General features: G+C 40.5%; 1 protein-coding gene across 5 annotated transcripts in view; it reads right to left on the bottom strand.

Moving 5' to 3' along the window:
* sbf2 (SET binding factor 2) overlaps positions 1–19,467 on the bottom strand; it is a 101,597-nt gene that overhangs the window by 15,924 nt on the left and 66,206 nt on the right. For 3 of the 5 annotated variants that reach the window (XM_066647163.1, XM_066647165.1, XM_066647167.1), the window contains 8 exons: positions 15,913–15,981; positions 7,382–7,552; positions 6,698–6,972; positions 4,508–4,680; positions 4,278–4,351; positions 2,824–3,019; positions 1,178–1,305; positions 173–348 (listed from right to left, as the gene is read on the bottom strand). In XM_066647163.1, coding sequence (XP_066503260.1) covers positions 173–348; positions 1,178–1,305; positions 2,824–3,019; positions 4,278–4,351; positions 4,508–4,680; positions 6,698–6,972; positions 7,382–7,552; positions 15,913–15,981 — 1,262 coding nt within the window. The remainder of the gene's footprint in view (positions 1–172; positions 349–1,177; positions 1,306–2,823; positions 3,020–4,277; positions 4,352–4,507; positions 4,681–6,697; positions 6,973–7,381; positions 7,553–15,912; positions 15,982–19,467) is intronic. The other 2 variants (XM_066647164.1, XM_066647166.1) reach the window with 1 other exon arrangement.

Here is a 19,467-nt window from a genome sequence, read left to right as displayed (position 1 = left end):
GATAGCTGCAGTGCGTGATACTGTTTTTAAATGAGATTACTTAGAGATGGATTTTATTTGTATTTTGAAAACATCTATGGCTATGTACCCTTTATAAACCTGACTTATAATGAAACGGTCACTGTTACAAACATATTTATATCTCATTTTGCTTCCTTAGAGTTGGACTGACCGGAAGCCTGTGTTCCTTTCCTTCTGTTTGGGCAGTAGAAGCTGAGGAGCTGTTTGTCCTGCAGCAAAGGCAAAAGTACTGAAGATGGATTGAGGATAACGGATCCGCTGCAGGTGCTTCCTGAAGATCTCCACCATCTCGGAGGTCACCTCCTCATCAAATGCCACCTTAATCAGCTAAGAAACATCATAACACAGGTTCAGAGCCACTCGAGCTCAAATCCTAGATACTCAATGAGCAACTAGTGAGATTTATTAGTCTGCTGAAAGCTGAAATAGTTTCCTGCTGGGGTCACCCCACTAAATGGCAAAACAAATCTGTAAATAATCACTGGAAATTTTGGAGACCAACAACAGGACTTGCTGAACTGCTCTGAACTGGAAATTGGGGTTTTGGAAGAGGATCCTTCCCCAGTCTCTTTTAGGGAATGTGTCCAAGTGGGGTTTGGCTATATGAGTGCTGGTCTCTGTGACTTCATATCCCCACCCCACTGTGTTTTTAGGTCTCAGATGCCTATTCTAAAAGAACAGCGAGCCCCCCAGTGGTCCGTTGTGCTTAATGAAGGTCTAATAATGTGTCCCAGACAGCACAAGCCATCAACACATGGGCAAAGAGGCCCAAATGACCCATACTTTCATACAGGGCTCACTTTTATAGCATGTGTTAGTAAAGAGATAGGAATGAGCCATAAAATCTTTACGGCTTTATAGTACATGAAGAACACAACACATATGGGTCTGTTGATTTGGTCTCAATCCAGGACAACATAGCACAATGTTACAAGAAAACAGCAAACGTTGAGCCAAAATATACATTTCGCTTTCACAATAATCACAGCTGAAATAGTTTAATGGAGCTTTTCTAGCTGTTCTACATCCATAGCACACACACTGGCCTTATAGTGTGGTCAGTTACTCTGTGATGATGAAGTCATGGACACAAATAGGCAGACTTCACCTCATGGGGGTACAAACATTCCCTCTGTCCTCTTAAACACTGCTTTACCTGGAAGGAAGCCGACCTAATCTGCAGCCCCTCTTGCATGTTCTGATGAAGCTGGTTTTGAATGGTGATCTTTTTGTCCTTGGTCACTGTGGACACTGGGAAACTTCTTATTACGGATTGCTCGCCAACTGTATGAACAAAAATGCACACCCACACAAACAGCAAAGACAGTACAGTCAGGATGATAATCTCTTCATTGTAAAGATAAGCAACGGGACTCTCACTGAGAGTAATACATATTTCCAGTTAAGCTTTAGTGGTATTAAATCACTTGCTCTCCAAACAACTCTGCCAGAAACAGAACTCAAGTAGCTATATATCAGATTTTATGCATTCCCAAGTGACAAATGTGAAAGTAAAATGTGGATTTACATTAGTCAAAGCACTCATTTATTAAAACTAAACAGAAGATGCTGCATTAGTGGTGTGGGGAAAAGCTAGCTTCTCATGATACCTGGCTTTACCAGCTGTTTCATGTACAGTTTGTCAGTGTCTTTTGTAACACACACACAAACATATATATATATATATGCTATCTAATGCTATGACCTGCTTTGGTTAAAAAAAAAAAAAGATCAAACAACACAGCACTTTTCCTACACTGTTTACAGCCCTGTGCAGAATAACAATTTCAGCGCTGGCTGACAATAAGCCTCTGTTAATTTTAAATGTTAGCCCCTGACAATGTGAGTTGAGCAGAAATGCTGTATTTTAGTCATTTTTGAGTTGTTTTTTCTTCTTTGTTGTTTGATCAGTGCTTATGTCTCTGCACTCATTGTGTTTGTTCCATGTTTCATCGGTCAGAAATTTTATTTCACAGTTACATCCCTAAAAACTGATGTGCTATTCATTTTTTGTCAATGGCTAACTATAGCTAGCTATCATGTCTTCTAAGATTTTGAGGACTAGACAGCATGAAAGCACTAACTTGTATTAGGCTTGCTTAAAACAAACCCGTTAACTTGTGTTTGACCACTGTGTTTGGCTTTGATTTTTATTTTTATATGTAATTAATGTTAATAATTTGCTGCCATGTTTGTGCTCACATGTAGAAAACAGGTAACAGCAGTAGATGACAGACACCTTTTTCAGAAAATTGAGATAGTTGATAATGGCTTTTAACAACATTGGCATCATACCTAATTCATCTAATGTAGGTGCAACAGAGTGATATATTGGCTCTATTTAAGAGTTACATTTTAATGGAACCAACTGAGGTGTCCCTCCCACTGCAGGTTCGCTTAAATTTAAATCAGTGTTTGCAAAACATACTCTTTCCTGCATTTGTAACCTGGAAAAATAATAACATATAATAATTAAAAAATAATAATAAAACAACCACAATAAAACATAATAGCTTAGTGATTCAACACTGCTGTAGAGCAATATAGAATTTGTGCTGTGTAATTGTTTAAAACGGAAATGATTCAAATTATATTAACACCTGACCAAACAAGAACTCAATTACTGTGAACAGATCTATTGACAAAAATTGAGTAATGAGCAGTAGACACTATACATCATCCTACTGTTTGTACTAGAGTTATAGTAAACACGAGGAAAAACAAGGCCATAAAGTAATACAGAAAGATATGAAAGGCAATCATTAATTTACAGTGCAGTCAGAAAAAGGAAACAGCTTTCACCTAAGGGATCGTGTGGAGCGCCTTTAAAGATGATGCGATAAGTGGTGAGGAAGAGTGCCCCCTCTGCCGGAAGAATGTGTGGTCCTCCCAGCAGGCCCCCTGTGGCCTCCTCTCGGCCATCAGGGTCCAGGACCACCCGCAAACCCTCCGTCACAAGCTCCTCTCCAGGGAGCAGGGCAGGCCGGAGGATCTTTGGCTGCAGAGAACAGGAGCATAGTTAGAAATAACGAATTCCCATGCTTTCTACACCACATTCCTCAAAGGCAGCTCTTTGATGCTGGAGGCTGACATTGTACAGTCTCCTCTGCAATATTATTCAAAACAGACAACATGTTTTTCTCTGAAAACACAGGGGTCATACTCTTTAACATTATTCCCATTATGCCTTAATGATCTATGGCATGGACAGCTCATAAAACACAAGCGATCTTCATGGTCCAACTTTTTTGAAGCAGTACAATGTTGTTATTGTGACACTCGGATGGCATATATTTAAAGGCTTTAATGAATTTTAAATCCATTAATCTCATCAATGTCCAGGCCACTGGTCAACTGGCTCTTCACTGTGCTGGTGTCATTATCCATTTAATTAACTGATAAGTTAGAAACAGCAAAACAGTGTTTGGACAAGTTTTAAAATCTGCAAATTGACATTTGTCTTGACTAAGTATTCCGGGGTTATCAGAAAAAAAAAAAGACCTGCTCTTGTATGTGATGACAGCCCAGGTTTTTCACAACAAGAGCCAGGGCAGTTCTCCATGGGCCTGTGAAGCCAGGGGAGAAATGTTTGCTATGTGGACTGGAACCCTGGAAGAATCTCTGACCGCTCACACATCACATAGGAGAGGCCAGGAGAAAGGGAGGTCAGGCCAGTTCTCCATGAGGCCTTAACCTGACGCTCACACTAGTTAGAGTTACCCTATTGGCCTCAAAACAGTCACAAACAACATTGCTTTCAGACAGTTCTGCATTCTCTCTTCACCCATAAAAGGCTATTTAAAGTCAGAACACACACAGACAAACGGGAACATACAGCACACTTGTATTTATCAAAATGACTTTTAGAACAAAACAAAACACCTAAGCCTTAGCGTCATCTGCACACAGAACAACACAAGTGCCTCCACCATCATGGCTCTAAGTGTTTGAAGGAAGTTTTGCACTCTTTAAATGTACAGCCAATTTAGAAGAACAGCTCATTAATCTTCATCCTGATAGCTTCAGATGTTTACTAGCTCCATGCCTTTAAAATGTGTTGTTGGAGGCATGTTTTACACAATCTGAACACCACACATGGCTCGGTCCACTGTTACATAAATATACTACTCTAAGCCAAAGCCTTGGAGGGACTTTTCAAAGGCAGCCTTTCCTGGTATGGTATAGATATCAATTAATGAATCAGCAAGGAGGAGAAGGAAGAATAGCTTGTAAACTTGGATTGGCAAAGAACAGACCTTTTGGATGGGGGGAAGTCTTCTACTTTCCCTGTGGACTGCCTCCAGAGTTTCCATTTGTATGGCCACTATACCTGGACACAAGACAAAAACAAATGTCATCTAATCATTCCTAACATACTATATCTTATGAGACTCTGTTCTGTGCTCTTAGTTTCAAATGAAGCTGTTCCCAAACAAACAAGATGCCACTTTACACTGTTACCATAACAAGGAAAAGTTCACTTTACCTGGAATCATGCTGTGCAGGTTCTTGATGTGGTCTTGGGTGACTCCACTTTCAGTGCAGACTTTATCAATGAACCGAGCAATGAACTTCACCACAGAGTTGGCAACATCACTGTTTTCAGAGTCCTCAAATCCACTCTCTGTGTCAAAGCTTTCGGCAACACTGCCTGCAATACTGGAGAGTTCATAAGTGCAGTCTGTAAGTACAAGTACACAGCCCAACATACTGGCCTATTTAAGTGAAAAAAAAAAACCACGTATATACTAATCTATATACTATATTAAACTATATCATCTACATTGTAAGTTTCTTTGAAAATTAGAGTTTGCTGTGGGATACAAACACTGTTTAATTAACAATTGACAAACACTGTTTAATTAACAATTGATTTTTTTGTTAAATGCTATTTTTCTGGCAAAAAGAATGAGCCTCTGCTTGTTTTATACGTAGTTATATAGTATTTTCTGACCATTTAAAAGAGGTTCAATTTAATTAGAGATTCAAGTTCTTATCAGAGATTCAAGTTCTTATCCCAAAGTTTTTACCAAAGTTCTGGAAGCAGGTTTTATAACATTAATCCAATTTCACCAACTAAACCAACTAAAAGCTGGGACCAAGTCCATTACGCTTGGTTTGCAACACACAAATGAGATACCAAGCTCTCTTGGGTTTACTACAATTTTGGCATCTGGCTAAGTGATGTAACTGTCCTTCTCTGTTTACAAATAGACAGACAAGTTCCAGACGCATTCAGCTAGAAAGCAAAACAAGTCTGGAGCAAGATGTTAACAATGACAACACAGGCTGAACATTTTTCTCGCAATTAAAAGAACTGTGTGTCAGTCACCGAAAATCTGACATAAAAATCTTTGGCGGGAAAAAAGGGAGGCAGTGGGTAGCTCTTGCATATTGTAAAGTGACTAGCACCGACTAGTTTCCGGTGCCTAGGCTTCACAAATGTGAATTTTTTTTAATGGCTACTGTGCAGCCGGGAAGGTAAAAAAAAAAACAAAACAAAACAATACAAAAAAAAAAACCTTCAGAAAGGTACCCTGGAGATATTCTCACTGACCAATTTTCATTCTTTTTGTGTGCAAACTTTCCCAAAACTCACACGTTATTGTTACAACAAAGCTCTGGGTTTCCCCCCACAATGTTGTTTTTGGTTGTGCCTGAGTACTCTCTCCACAACAGGCCAGCACATTTCACCCACTCAGCTGAGGCAAGGAGCCACACTCAGGCAGCAACCACCGCCAGCTGGAGGAGATGGAGAGGATGTGGCACATAACTGGATCCCCCTCCAGAGGAACTTTACAGTGTCCTCAGCCGACGCCCCCAGAGCTGTCAGCACCTTCTGCAAAGCTGCTTTTCGTATGGAAAAGAAAAATGTTCTTTCTGCAATACACTGTTTTGGGTTAGAATCCAATGCTAATTTAATTATCCTTAATTTCCCTTTTGAGGAAGGAAGTAGTAGTTTGGACTTCCATCATTTGAACTCACCTGCAAGCCTACACTCCTGACTAACAGCCTGTTCAAACTGACAGTCCCCAAACAGAAAGTGCACACACTAACTCGGCAATGTTTAGTGTTATCCTGGACTTGTCTGCACAGTTTACAGGCTGGACTGGACAAAAAGGTTGGTTATTAAATGTTATATAAAGTAACTACTCCAGTGCTCCTTCCGGAGATAGCGTTTACATTTCAGGCTCTTATCTAGAGCTACTTACAGTTTATTCTAGTTACAGAGGCAGACTGATGTAAAGTTAAACGTCTTTCCTAAGGACTACACCACCTGCAACACCCTAAAGATGTCATGTAAACAATGAAAGCTTTAGGGGGACTGGGTAAGGATGTGGTTTGTGTCAGTGTGCCCGCTGTTCATGATTTGGAAGGGTAAGCATTCAATGTGAGAAAAGAAACACTACTATTCTGTTTACAAGGCTTCATCTGCTACAGAGTGTTCTGAAAACAAAATCAAATACACATTTTAGGGGAAAACACGCTACAAGATGAAAATGAGTAAAACTCTAAGCTGCGGACGATGCTTTTTCTGACAGTTGCTTTGTCTGATTTCTTGGCAGATTGTGCAAGACCATTACATTTCCCTACATCTGTAAAATAGCTAGAAATGTAAATGAATTTGCTTTACACCATCTGGTAGACGATGTACACGAAGATATAAACGCCTTGCCTGTTAGTGACGATGCTGTTGCTGCAGCTCTCCCAGTCGGTTGCAGGTGTGGCACGGAGAAGCTTGTTCTTGCTTGCATCCAGGGGCACTAGCAGATAAACCATAAGGCTGGCGTAGTGAATGGCCTGGCTGAACACAGTGCTCTCTTCACTCTTCACTAGCTCCTGCTGCTTCTCCTTGCTCAGGCTGGGCCAGACCCGCAGCTGTTCAGCAGCCAGGTCCATGGCCGTCCGCTCTGATTCGCTGGGTGCAGCCGGCGGCAATGGACCCTGCTCCTGACAATCAGGTCATGGGGGACAAGGAAAAAAAAAAACAAGACGTGTGAATAGCTGCCAAAAATGTTCTCCAACCGAACCTTTAAGCTGTGAAAAAGCTGTTTACTACAGTGACAAATCATCTTTCACACCTCATTCTAATGTTTGTTTCTCAGGCACTAAAATACCACGATGAATTACCCCCTGGTATTAAGCAGTAGTTAATAATGCTATGTCAAACTTCTGTCAACGCAGAGACTGACATGTTTATGACAGAGAGATCTGGTATTTACAAAACATCATTTTGTCGACGCAAGAGACTCCACATAGGTATTTTTGTTGGCTATGAGTAAAATACTTGGACTCAGTTCTTGTTTATATACAATGTCTCTATGGTAGCAAGTCTGATGTCCCCAGTCTAGCAGTGTACCTTCAGTTTGGCTGTGATGAGCTGCTTGTTCTCAGAGGTGTTAAGGTAAAGAGCACGGATCTGGTTCTGCACCTCCGAGTAGAAGGTGGCCTCCCAGAACTGCTGATTGGTCCAGATGGGGTGCTCTTGCACGCAGGTGTAGGCATACTGGTTTACCCCAGGAGCCAGTTTCTAAAAGTAAAAAGAGAGAGTGTTGTTTGAATATTCAACTAATCCAGATCAAACATGCATTTAAAAAAAAAAAAGCATTATATTTTTTTAAAATGTTGTGTTTTTATTAACTCACTGCCAGTTCAACCCTCCTCCAAATTAAATAGTGCTGTTTCTGCAGTGCTGAGCCCAGAGTAGCAATGACAGAGGCTCTGTTTTCCCTATTACAGGTCAGTGAAGCTTCAAAATGATTTTGAAGCTGTAGTTTTAAGGTAAAAATATTACAGTATTCCTTTAACACACCTACCAGTGGATTCTGAGCTTTTACTGTTTTTGATCCCAGACAAATTCTTGCAGCTTCCAACTAAATAACACCACAGTTTAGTCCTTGAGGTCTCTTCTATAGCTCATGAAAACAAATGGGCTGCTGTGAGAATTACTATTAAGGAGAATGTTCAAAATATATATATATATAAAAAAAAAGGCCACTGCCAAAATTTTCAAAGCAACCAATCATTTTTAGTGGCCGTAATTTTCTCAACACATACAGTAAGATCCCACACAGGACGAGAATGGGCCTGGCTCCCAGAATTGGCTTTAAAAAATGTGTTTTTTTCTGTGTATTCCAATGCAAATCACAGCACCTGTTGATGGCCTGCAAACCCAAAGGGACATACGGGAGGGTCTGCTTAAGACATAAGTACTGTTTTTAGCTTCTGTACATTCACAGCCCATGTACACAACTGAGTACACATTATCATCAACAATCCAGAACACATCTACCAACCCATGTGCTTGAATGAAGCACCTCTCACCCTTTGCTTCCATCAAGGCAATGAGCCTAAAGCTTATTATTAGGTTAGAGTCTGATTTCTTTTCCTTGCAGCTTCAGAGTGCACCACACTAGAGATCCCCTCTATTACCCACTTCCCCCTCAACCAAACAAACATCAGCCGCAATGGAAATGACAGATGGAAAGAGAATTTGTCGGCTGAGAGACAAAGAACAGGAGAGGGCAAGAAGGGATTGAGAAGGACTAACAATAAAGAAAAAGGTGGAAAATAGATTTCAACAGCCATAGAAAAAGACAGTTTCAAACGTTCAAGACCTCTTTTCCCTAAGATCTTCAGCATCTTCTCTTCCGTTAGATGGCAGCAGAAAGCTACCTGTTGTATTAGTCTACAGAACACCTTGTGTAGCTTCCTCTAGTTTACAATAAATCCATGCCCTTATACAAGCTGCAGAGGTAAATCTTGAGATCTGCAGTGAAGTGTGCGCTTCTCACTGAAGGTGACAATGTGAAAACTATTAAAGTTTATGCTCACTTACATACATCTGGATATTAACACAGGGACCTAAAATCCTATACAACACTCAGTCTACATTCCAAAAAGCAAGCCTGCGTCATCAAAAGTAGTTTGGCTGAGAAAGATTCTTTGAATACTCTTGAAAAACGCATCCTACAGCCTGAGAGTCAGAGGACACTACAGATGCAGATCCTTCACCTCATTCCCTCACCTACAGTCCTTTGCTTGCAACTCTGGCCTGAAGACAACTGACAAGAAAACAACTCCCACACTGTTGTTGTTTAAAAAACTTAAAAAGAAAAATCATCCTTTATAGAAAAGTACTACCAAGGATTCAGAAGTGAGATGCTGGTAAAGGAAGCCACACTGCAGGCGAAGACAAGCTGACTCAAGTTGGCCAGTTTAACAGTCTCAGATAATCAAAATGAATTATGCTGCCTAGGCGCAGATTCCAAAGGATCAACATGTAAAAATTAAGAACATGTAAAGAGACAGCAATGTTGTTTTTTTTGCAAGCTGCACACCAGGAGATCTGCCCGGCAGCTCTGGGGTCCATTGTATTCATCACAAATCATTGTGCATAGGTCACAGGCTGCCTTCATTTATTTTATTTTCAGTCAAAACAACCATTAAACGCAAGTTAATTATTTTTCAGGACGTTTTTATGAGGAGATCAGATGTCTGATATAGTGCTTATACTAAATAAAGAATAAGACAGTTAAAAAACAAAAAAAGAAAAATAAACAGAAAAAATACATTAAATTCAACTCACACGTGCTTCTCAGAGACCAGACCTCAACTTCAGCGAAGGCACCATGTGTGTGACACTTCCCTATCAGGATAAAAGCCAGTGTGCCTGAGCTGTTTGTGCACTTGTGTAGAGTCTTGTGTCATGCTATAGTTCTGACAGAGTCAAGGTGACCTGCTCCAAGCCACACAGTCATGCAGTTAGATTGAGCTGTGTGTGGGGGGAGTGGGGTGGAGAATGTGAGTAAGTGCTCTGTACACTGTTGCTTGCCAAAGGAATGCTGGACCACAAACATGCACTAAAATGCAAGATGGAGGGATGCAGAAAGTCCAAAGACGTAATATCTATAGATCATTCGGCGTACGCTCACGCAGAGGCACTGCTCAAGAAGTAAACACAGGAGAAAACAATTAAGCTCTGCTTTAACAGCATTTAGAAATGTACGAGACGATCAATGCTTAATAAGGAAACAAAAAAGAGTCAGCGGGGTCATCCCATGCAATAGGAGCCTTAATATATCTGATCACGGTGCTAAAGGGGCCCTGGTGCAGTCTCAGTGAAGGGAATGCAGGTCTTTAACCCAGAGAGAGGCATTCAGTGCCAGAGGGATTCGCCATGTCTCATAAAACCTGTCTAAATCGCGTCAGGGGACGAGGGGGGAAATGCTCAGGCTTTGATCCATGACAAAGCTTGGGTAATGCAATGATTTACAAGTATTTGGAACCAATAATCTGGCGTCCTTGCTTATTTAATACTAACACACATTCTTCTATGAAGCCTGCAAGGGTGTCGAAAGAACCCTGTTAGACCTGAATAAACCGGTTTAGTCTTTTAACAGCAGCTCTGCTGAACTGAATTAAATGCATCGTGTTGCATAATATTTGTGTCTAGCAGCACTAAAAGCCATCTTGAACTAAATAATTTATTTACAAATGTGACATTTAATAAATAAAATGGTGGAAATCTACCAGTCATGATACATTATGTTTCTCATTGCGCCAAAGTGGCCTTAGTTGTTCAGGATGACCGCAGGATGCTCTGTAATTGTAGCTCGGATGTACTACGATGCAAAGTAAACATGAAGAGGTCAGGATCTGGACAACTTGAATCATGCAAGGGTCACTGTAGCAAATCGCTGTCTACTTTCAGGAATATAACAGCTTGACAAAGAAAACCCTCAAATCCCTGCTGCACAAACTGTCACTGGAAGAATGCAAACAATCGTACAGCGTTGGCTCGGCTCTGGGAGAAGCCAAAGCGGAGTTTAAATCTGCACAACGGCTGTTTCCAATTCATTTTCCACGGCAAGACCTGAAATCTGCCAAGCACATATTCCTTCAAAATATCCCTGGTCTTTTCACATCTCTAAGCTGACAATTTCTGTCAATGTGGGTCACCTCCACTCCTCAGGTGAAAGATTTCATTTTGGGGGATGTCAACTGGTTATGCCTCCTACAAAATCCCAAAAAAATTCAGCCTGAAAAGTCACCAGCACTGTATGAAGGAGAAAACAGGTGAGATCTCCAAGGAGAAATTAAACACTCATAGGGATAACATGATACTGACAAGCATGAGAGAGAGAAATACAGGGGGAATAAATATGTTGAGCTAAATTATATCTCAGCAGTGACAGCACAGGATAACACACAGGTAATATTTCTAAGCAAAACAGCAGCAGATTTTGGGGAGTTTCAAATGACATCCCTTTGAAGCAGGGAACCTCTGGCTTGACGGCATTCATTCAGGCGAAAAAGGTACAAAGCAGGAATGGAATTTGGGTCTCAGGCACAGGAAATCTTGGTTTGAATATTGAAAAAGCTTGCATTGTGAAGCATTCCCTCTGCAATAACAAAGATACAGGCCACAGAACAGTTCAAAGGGAAACTCTGACAAATCAGTCACGCTGAGACCTTCATCTATAAGCTGTAAAATGTTACATATCAGGCCAACCTGCCCTTCACCAGCCACGCCAAAGCATAGGTGGCATTTAAAGCTTGGACATCCCATAATGCAAAGTAAACAAGGTGAGGTCATGTTTACTTCATGTCTACAGGAGTAGTTGAAGGTAAAGCATTCAAACTGTGGTAAATCATTTTCAAAGTACATCATATGAGGGTTTTTTTGCGTTAACACATACACACAAAGATTATTCTGTAATCTCTTCAAATATTTGCCTACAAAAAAATATATATGGCCACTCCATGCAAGCCACGAGACACTGGCACGTGGCTGTCTATAAAAACAGGAGGTGGTAACTCTGTAAAATTTTAAGAGGTGCACAGCAGTGGGGCAACCGAACACGACTGAGGACCAAATTCTCTGGAGGTTCTGACCTAGATTCCACATAATTTCTCTAACACAAGCATGGACACTGTTTGTTGGTAGTAATTGAGCGATAAAAAAGCAACAAGTGTAGAGCGATCAGCCAGTCACTCGAGGCCAGGTACACACAACCACAAACATGTCTCAATTGTTTTTTGCATAAGCCCCAAACCTAAGTGCATTTAACAATCCTATGACCATCTGAAAACCTTTAGACTCGAGTCAGTGAGGTCAATGTGGCAATGGAGAGTTTGATTAGGAGGAGGAATATTTTACCATATAGTTACTTGTTATGTAAGTGAGGCTTGGTCATGTATTTTTAAAAGTTTATAGTCAGCGAGCTGGCACTTGCCCTATTTTTCTGGACCAGTGCATCACTAATTAGCTGCTAGGTTACAGTCTATCTGTTGAGTCGATAACAACCTGGGAGATTCCAGAGACATCCTGCAAAGTTTTTACTGTCAGGAAATCACAACATTTTTGATGGACTTGCAGGGAACCATGGGTTTTACAAAAACTGGCCTATGTTCACTCATGTCAGCAACTGCCGCCTTGTTTACTAGCTCCTTTCTGCATTCTATTCCCAGAAGTGAACAAATGTATGCATTTGTTTCTATTTCATCATATTTTAAATTGGAAGATTACTTTTTCTTCATCTTTCAAAATGTGTATTATCTGTGTTCATACCCTTAACAAAAAAGAAAGCTTTAATATAATAAGCATCATCATTTTTTCCACTTACTTTAACTTCAGCTGCCAGGAGGGACCTAATTAAATTTACAAGGAAATACTTAAACATAACTTTTCATGGCAAGTCTTAAATGTTTAAAAGGGCCAATGACAGAGTAGCAAAGGCAAAAACTCTTTTATCCATATTACATTACAGCAGAGCATCACAACGATTTGAAGCTACAACTTTAAGGTTAAAATATTACATAGCGTACTTTTAAACAATAAACAAAATGATAGTAACATTAAATATTAAAAATTATACTGATTATTTAAAGTGGGTTGTTGCAGCCCTGTGTCAAACAATCAACAGTCTGCTGTTTGGGAACCTATAGGCTAATAAAGTTCAAGCCAGGTGAGCGGGTCCTCGAGAGGACAGGCTTAGTGTTGTCTTTGTCTGACCTGCCTTGAACCCATAGTTAATCTTCCATCCATTGATAAGCCAGTCATTTCAATTATGTTCAATCCTGAGCGAGCCAACTAGGGGTCTTGGGTTTGGAGGAGCACAATGCTGGACAGTTTACAGATTGGAATTGGAGATTCCACTGTCCGCTGCACAAGGAAAGGAGTTGTAGGAGGAAAAGCTTTCAAATCAACTTATCATACTTATCCTTAACTAATGGGCTCCTCCTGGCTGAGCCCTCCTCTATGTCTATGACTAGAGTTGGGAGGTGGGGGGTAGATTGGGAAGACCAACATAAAGCCATCAGTGCCTTCATTTACTGCCAAGCCAGCTTGGAGAAGAACATGCCGTGTGGTTAAAAACAAGACATCTGGGAACTGAGAGTGTAGAAAATGTGAAACACAGAGCTGAGGGAAGATGTATGATATGAGATAGAGAGATCCTGAGAGGACATTTTGAGAACGCAACGCATGTAAAACTCCTGTGCAGTATTTCATGGTGCTTTCTTGTGAATGCTTCAATTGAAGTAAATGATTGATTACCAAATAATAAGACAAGGCCATTTGCATCAGCAAACCACACAAGAACACCATTCATTCGATAAGTGCACAAGATTTCATTAATCTCTCTTGCCAGATGCATTTCTAGTCCGTGTTAGTGATGTGTATCACCTCTTTTTGTATAAAGCTGGCCGTCTAGCCTTTTTATGCAGTGCTTTAATCAAGTTTGGTCTTACGTAAAACGAAATAGGAATAACAGGAAATTCAATACATTTGAGCAATGGCTTTCAGATGTCTTAATGAATTGTAAACCCAAAAAAGCATGCACAGCTGGTCAGTGAACTTCTTCCCTGGCTCTCCACAACAGTCTGAATGGCAGGTGCTACAGCTACATTCATGGAAAAGATGTTCTGAAACTGTGTGTACAAACTATCAACTGTCCAACAAACATAGGGCCTTGAAAGGCACGTCTCATCAGCGTAGATTTCTTGTTATTTGGAATCAGGGGATTTACGCTCTTAATCCTAGAGCTGTGATCTGGAGCACTCAAAGACTGAGCCTTTATTCTGACTAAAAGGAAAGGACAGTACTTTGTTGCTTGTGGCTAAGTGGGAGTCTCAGAAGTTCACATTCTCTAGTATAATGAGGAGCTGTTTGAGGTTTGTGATGCTAGTGTGTCTCAGCAGAGGACTTAATGTTCTGGGGAGCATGTACAAATAAATTAAATCAAAAAATGTTAGAGGGAAAATTGATTTTTTTGGAATTGAAACTCACACTTTGACAAAACATCCCCAGCTTCATGCAAGGATGGATTGTTGTGTTAGTTGATATCAGGCCCAGGGCAGATGTGCAAATCTGTTTACAGTCTGGGAGTTAGGAGTAGGATAGAGCAGGTGCTGTTTTCAGGATAAGGAAGAGGAATCACCTCCTATGACTTTAATAGTTACATCACAAGTCCCATAGGCATGCACTGAGTCATTATGTGAATGCGCTCCAGGGCAGCCGGCGTTCACACGCTCACGAAGAGAGAGAGAGCAACAGATTGCCGTTGTGTCTATCCCTATGACAACAAGCATGCCCGATTTGTGCTTAATTTGTGGTGCAACCACAGTCACCAAGAGGCATGAGACCACAAATCCAAGCAGCGCTTTGGGGGTTTGTTTATTAAAAATAAAAGCTTATTACCCTATTTTTTAAATGAGCTAATCGACACATGTTTCTGATGCTTGTCCCTGGTTAACACTACACTCAAAAACTGATATATCAAAACTGACATCCTTTGAGGTGAAAAGAGTACTGTGCCCCACTCTCCCACAGAGAGCAGCCGCACCAACGGTCATACCCTGTGTCCCCAACAGAAGCATGTGCTGTGGACACGCTGGCACTCTTCCTCCAGGGTGTGCCACATGGAGAAAGTCCTGAGGGCCTTTTCCCTATGACTCTAATGCCTGCTCTGTAGAAGAAAGCTGTGGGCATGCCTGTCCACAGTGAGCCCTAGGGAGAAACAAGGCCTTCCCTCATGCCAAATGCAGTGTGGTGAAGGCTTTCTGCATGACATCGGTGGTTCCACCCCCATTTGGCCCTCAGTGGAAGGGGGTGTTAACCCTGCTCGTCTGTTTGGGTGGCCTGTGATGATGTGCTCCATGCCCCAGAGGATAGTTGAAAATGACATGAGGTTTTGGAGAAACAACGCCAAAGCCCTGCTGTTGATTCAACCTTGGAGATGGTTTTAGGAAGGCTCTTTTCACAAGCTCTAGCTATTCTGATTACCTGCTTCCAATGAGAATTACCATGCAAGGGGCATGCTGCCAGGTGAGAGAGCGAGAGAGAGAAAAACAAAAAACACTAAAACATTTTAGTGACTTGTTTCCCAAAAGGCTGCCTATTTTCAACATTAATAAACAGCTAGAGGGCTGAACTGCTCCTGGCTCTGGGGTGCTCTTTCCAGGCTTGGTGTGGTCATTGTCACAGACAAATCCCAGACTCAGAAAGGCATTTTTAACTCCTACAATCTCCCTCCTGTGTGATATGACCTACAGTGTTCACTACATGCTTGGACATAAAGGAATCCTCTTGTCTTCCAGACAGATAAAAAGAGTAATAGAAAGAAAGGGAGAGAGACAGATAAACAGGACCTATTCTGAATCTATGAATTCTATGCATCGTGACGTTAATGTCACTTTGCAACCAACAGCACTGCATACCATGTGGGTACTGATGATATAAGACCTCCTCACAGGTTGAGGAGCAATTTCAAACACATTATTCAATTGAAAATGTATTATAATAAGCCATGGCATCACGCTGAGGCATCTCAATAAGTAGTGCAATACAACTCAAATTTTGTAGAGGTTTGACCTCTTCATACTCACCCTATAAAAGGCTGTTGTCAAGGGCAACAGGGCTGCAGCCACTGTGTACTCCTCAGAATTTGAGCAGTCCTGCAAGCAGACAAAGAGGAAAAGGTGGGATGAGAAATACAGGAAAGTATCGATGGCAAATGTCTGGAATATGGAAGATATAACCATAACAAAAAAACAAAATCATATAGTCAGGGAATAATCTGAAGACAAAAAAGGACATCTGTTTTATGTTATATAAAATTGGAATTCCTGGTTTCTAAAGCGATCATAGCCCTTTCAAATGACTCAAATGTTACATGTCAGTGTCCTGGCAAGACCCATTAGTATTAGGTCAGTAACTGTCCTACCATATGCTTCCAATACACTTACATAATGCTTTCTCTTGGCTGAGTGTCCCAGTGTCATTTAACAGAATGTTTCAATTTTCAAATAACTAAATGATTAGCATTTCTAGGAGACTTCTTAACTCATCACAACTGTTCATGGGTTGAAATATATAAACTGTTTGAGTGAAAACATTATCCTTCTGCAGCGCCGTATTCAACAGCATACGGCAATTAGATTTGAAAAATGCAAATGCACACTGTTTGTTTATTTATTTTTTGAAATACCCACCAATCAAACAACCAAATGATCCCACCTCCCTGCCTCAGCCCTCCTTACAAAAGCGACTTCCCCAAACCACATGAATGTGAAATGGCTTACTACAACTGGAGGAGTCCAGAAGGATGAGTGTTTTCTACTTGTCTTTCTTTTATTTCATTATTATTTTTTTTTTGTAATTATTCTTTTAAATAAGATATTATAAACTAAATAAAATATAAAAAGTACATTTAACCCTTAACCACTACATTCCTGCGTCCAACTGCATGAGCAAGAGAGGCTTTGATGAGCCAATGACACTTTGTTGTTCAGCTGGGACACAGACACTGTTCTGCTCCTTAAACTTCAGCATCCTCTGTAAACTGTCTTCATGGAGTTTGAAATGTCTCACTGACAATTTCCATGTATGACACTTTTCATTGTCACTGATTTATGAGTCAGTATGTTTTTGCTGTAGAATTTCTGTATAATTATTGAAATTTAACCTGTGTCAGCTTCTGTTCACAAAACACTGAGGAAGGTGTGTTTGCAATATGAACAATTTGTGAGGGAAGTTATATCAAGTTAATTTTATTTATAATATTTTGTAAGGGATGTCGATATTACTGTTATGTATTTAATAATTTTTTTTAATAGAATAATTTTCCTCAGTTAAATGACACTTAAAATCTTTACAAAAAGTCAGCAGTCCATTCCAAGTTCAAGATTCATGGAGGAAATAGACAGGTCCTTACAACTAAGCCAACAATTATATTTTTGGCAACAAACAATGATTTTGGTCATTATAAAAAGACCACAAGTTGTTTTGGAGGAAAGCATTTGTATTTATATATTCCTGTGTCCTGTGGAATGCTTTTTCACAGCTACTGCCCCCAGCAACCCTCTTCTCTCACAAAAAAGAGGAAGGAAAGATTGGAATGTATGGAGAGGAGCAAATGCAAAACAGAAGTTCCTGTGCAGAACATGAAAGCATGCCCCCCATAGACCTGCATCACATTTTCTTTTTCCTTTAGTCCCCCTAAAGTGTCTTTGGTAACCACTGTATAACATACGGTTTTGCTTACCAGCATTCTTTAAACAAAAAATAAGGTTGAAAGAGTTCATGGCTAGAATAGAATAACAGTTTATTCATATATAAATAAAATAAGAAACAGTGACAAAAACAAATATTTTTTTTCTGTTCCCTACAAACAGTTACATAACGGTGGAGGAATGTCTGCAGAGATTTAGGATGGCGTCCATAAGTAAACTGACCTACATGTTCAGCGTGCCCACACACACACACTTCATTCAGTCATTGTCTATAACTGCTTATCCTGTCCAAGGTTGTGGAGCAGAGACTAGCTGGAATCACTAGGCGCAAGGCAATGACACTCAGTGACAATCACAATCCTATTGAATGTAAATGTAGTTACTGTTACTTCCACTAGAGGCAGGGGGTGAAATTAAAACATCGTTGATATTCCTTCATTTATTCATTGTCTCTAAGCACTTGTCCAATTCAGGGTCGCAGTGGATCTGAGACTAGCAGGAGTTACAGGGCGCAAGGCAGGAATACAACTTGGAGGGGGCGCCAGTCTTTCACAGGGTGACACACACTCATATATTCACACCTATGGAGACTTCTGAGTCACCAATCTACCTACCAATGTGTGTTTCTGGACCGAAGGAGGAGAAAAGAGCACCCAGAGGAAACCCATGCTGACACAGGGAGAACACACCCAACTCTACAACAGTCACCTGGAGCGGGTTTGGAATCCACAACCCCAGGGTCCTAGAGCTGTGTGACTGTGACACTACCTGCTGGTCCACCTTCCCGCCATAAATTGTTGATATTGTAATAAAAGATTATAAAATATAATCTTTTATTATATTATTAGATGGGCTTTTTTAGGTAATAGTTTATTATTAAACAATTACATTGCATTTTCCCACAAAGTTATCACTTTGGAGATAAAAATTGTGTCCACACTTCAGCTATATTCCCACATGTATGTTACATTTTGTAGAAAATATTATTGAGGGATCAAGTCTAATGTGTAGGAGCCGAAATGCTGAATATGCCACTGAATTTCTTTGGTGGCCTTCGGCACGTATGTGGTTTACTCAGCCACAAAGGAATGCAGAAGGAAAACCATGTGCCTCTGACTCAGGCTTCTTTATCCACATACAGTATGTGCTCCTGCGGGAGTGTCAGTGTGTACGTGTGTGTGTGTGTGTGTGACAGAGAGAGGGAGACAGCGAGATACAATGAGCGCGAGAGAGTGCAGGAGAGAGACAGACAGGACTAGGTTCTCTCTCACACAGTTGACTCCTCTTTCACACGTTTACACTGTGAACCTTCACACAGAGTCCGGAAATGATGATCCTTCCTTTCGCTGATTCTTTTGAGGTACAAGCTGAGCACAAAAAAAGGATCAGGATGTTTGCAGCATTCTCCAAATGAGGGTCTGACATAAACGTGACGTAGAACTGAGGAAACATTGACTTGGACAGTATTCATGGTAAACAGTAGGGCTATAATAAACAACATGCAAACTTCTATTACAATACAGTGATGACTAAATGCTGTATTTCAAAATGGCATTAAAAAAATGTGGTATTACAATTTTAAGGGTTTTGATTGGCACTTCAGGAGATTCCTAGGCTGATAACAGCTGATGCCTCAGCCATCTATGTGTAAAACAACAAAACCTAACTTTCCCTCTGGGTTGGGTGTGATGGTCCTCACATCACTCAGTCAACGCAGGCATCTGTTATTTAACCAAACAAACCTGAGCAGTGTTCTGTTTCAAGTACACCCAGCTATTTGTTGTTTTAAGATTCAGTTAGAGTTTTGATATCCTGAAGTTTCATGTTATTTCAAATAGTTACAAATTTGTTATATCTATACAACTCAACTTAAAAGGCACAGTTCACGATTGTAATCAAAATACACTTTTTATAAAATTTGGAAAATTG

The sequence above is a fragment of the Hoplias malabaricus genome, chromosome 16, assembly GCF_029633855.1.
Source record: "Hoplias malabaricus isolate fHopMal1 chromosome 16, fHopMal1.hap1, whole genome shotgun sequence".
Classification (NCBI taxonomy): Eukaryota; Metazoa; Chordata; class Actinopteri; order Characiformes; family Erythrinidae; genus Hoplias; species Hoplias malabaricus.
Note: the sequence above shows the minus strand (reverse complement) of the source record. Positions and strands in the feature narration are given on the sequence as shown.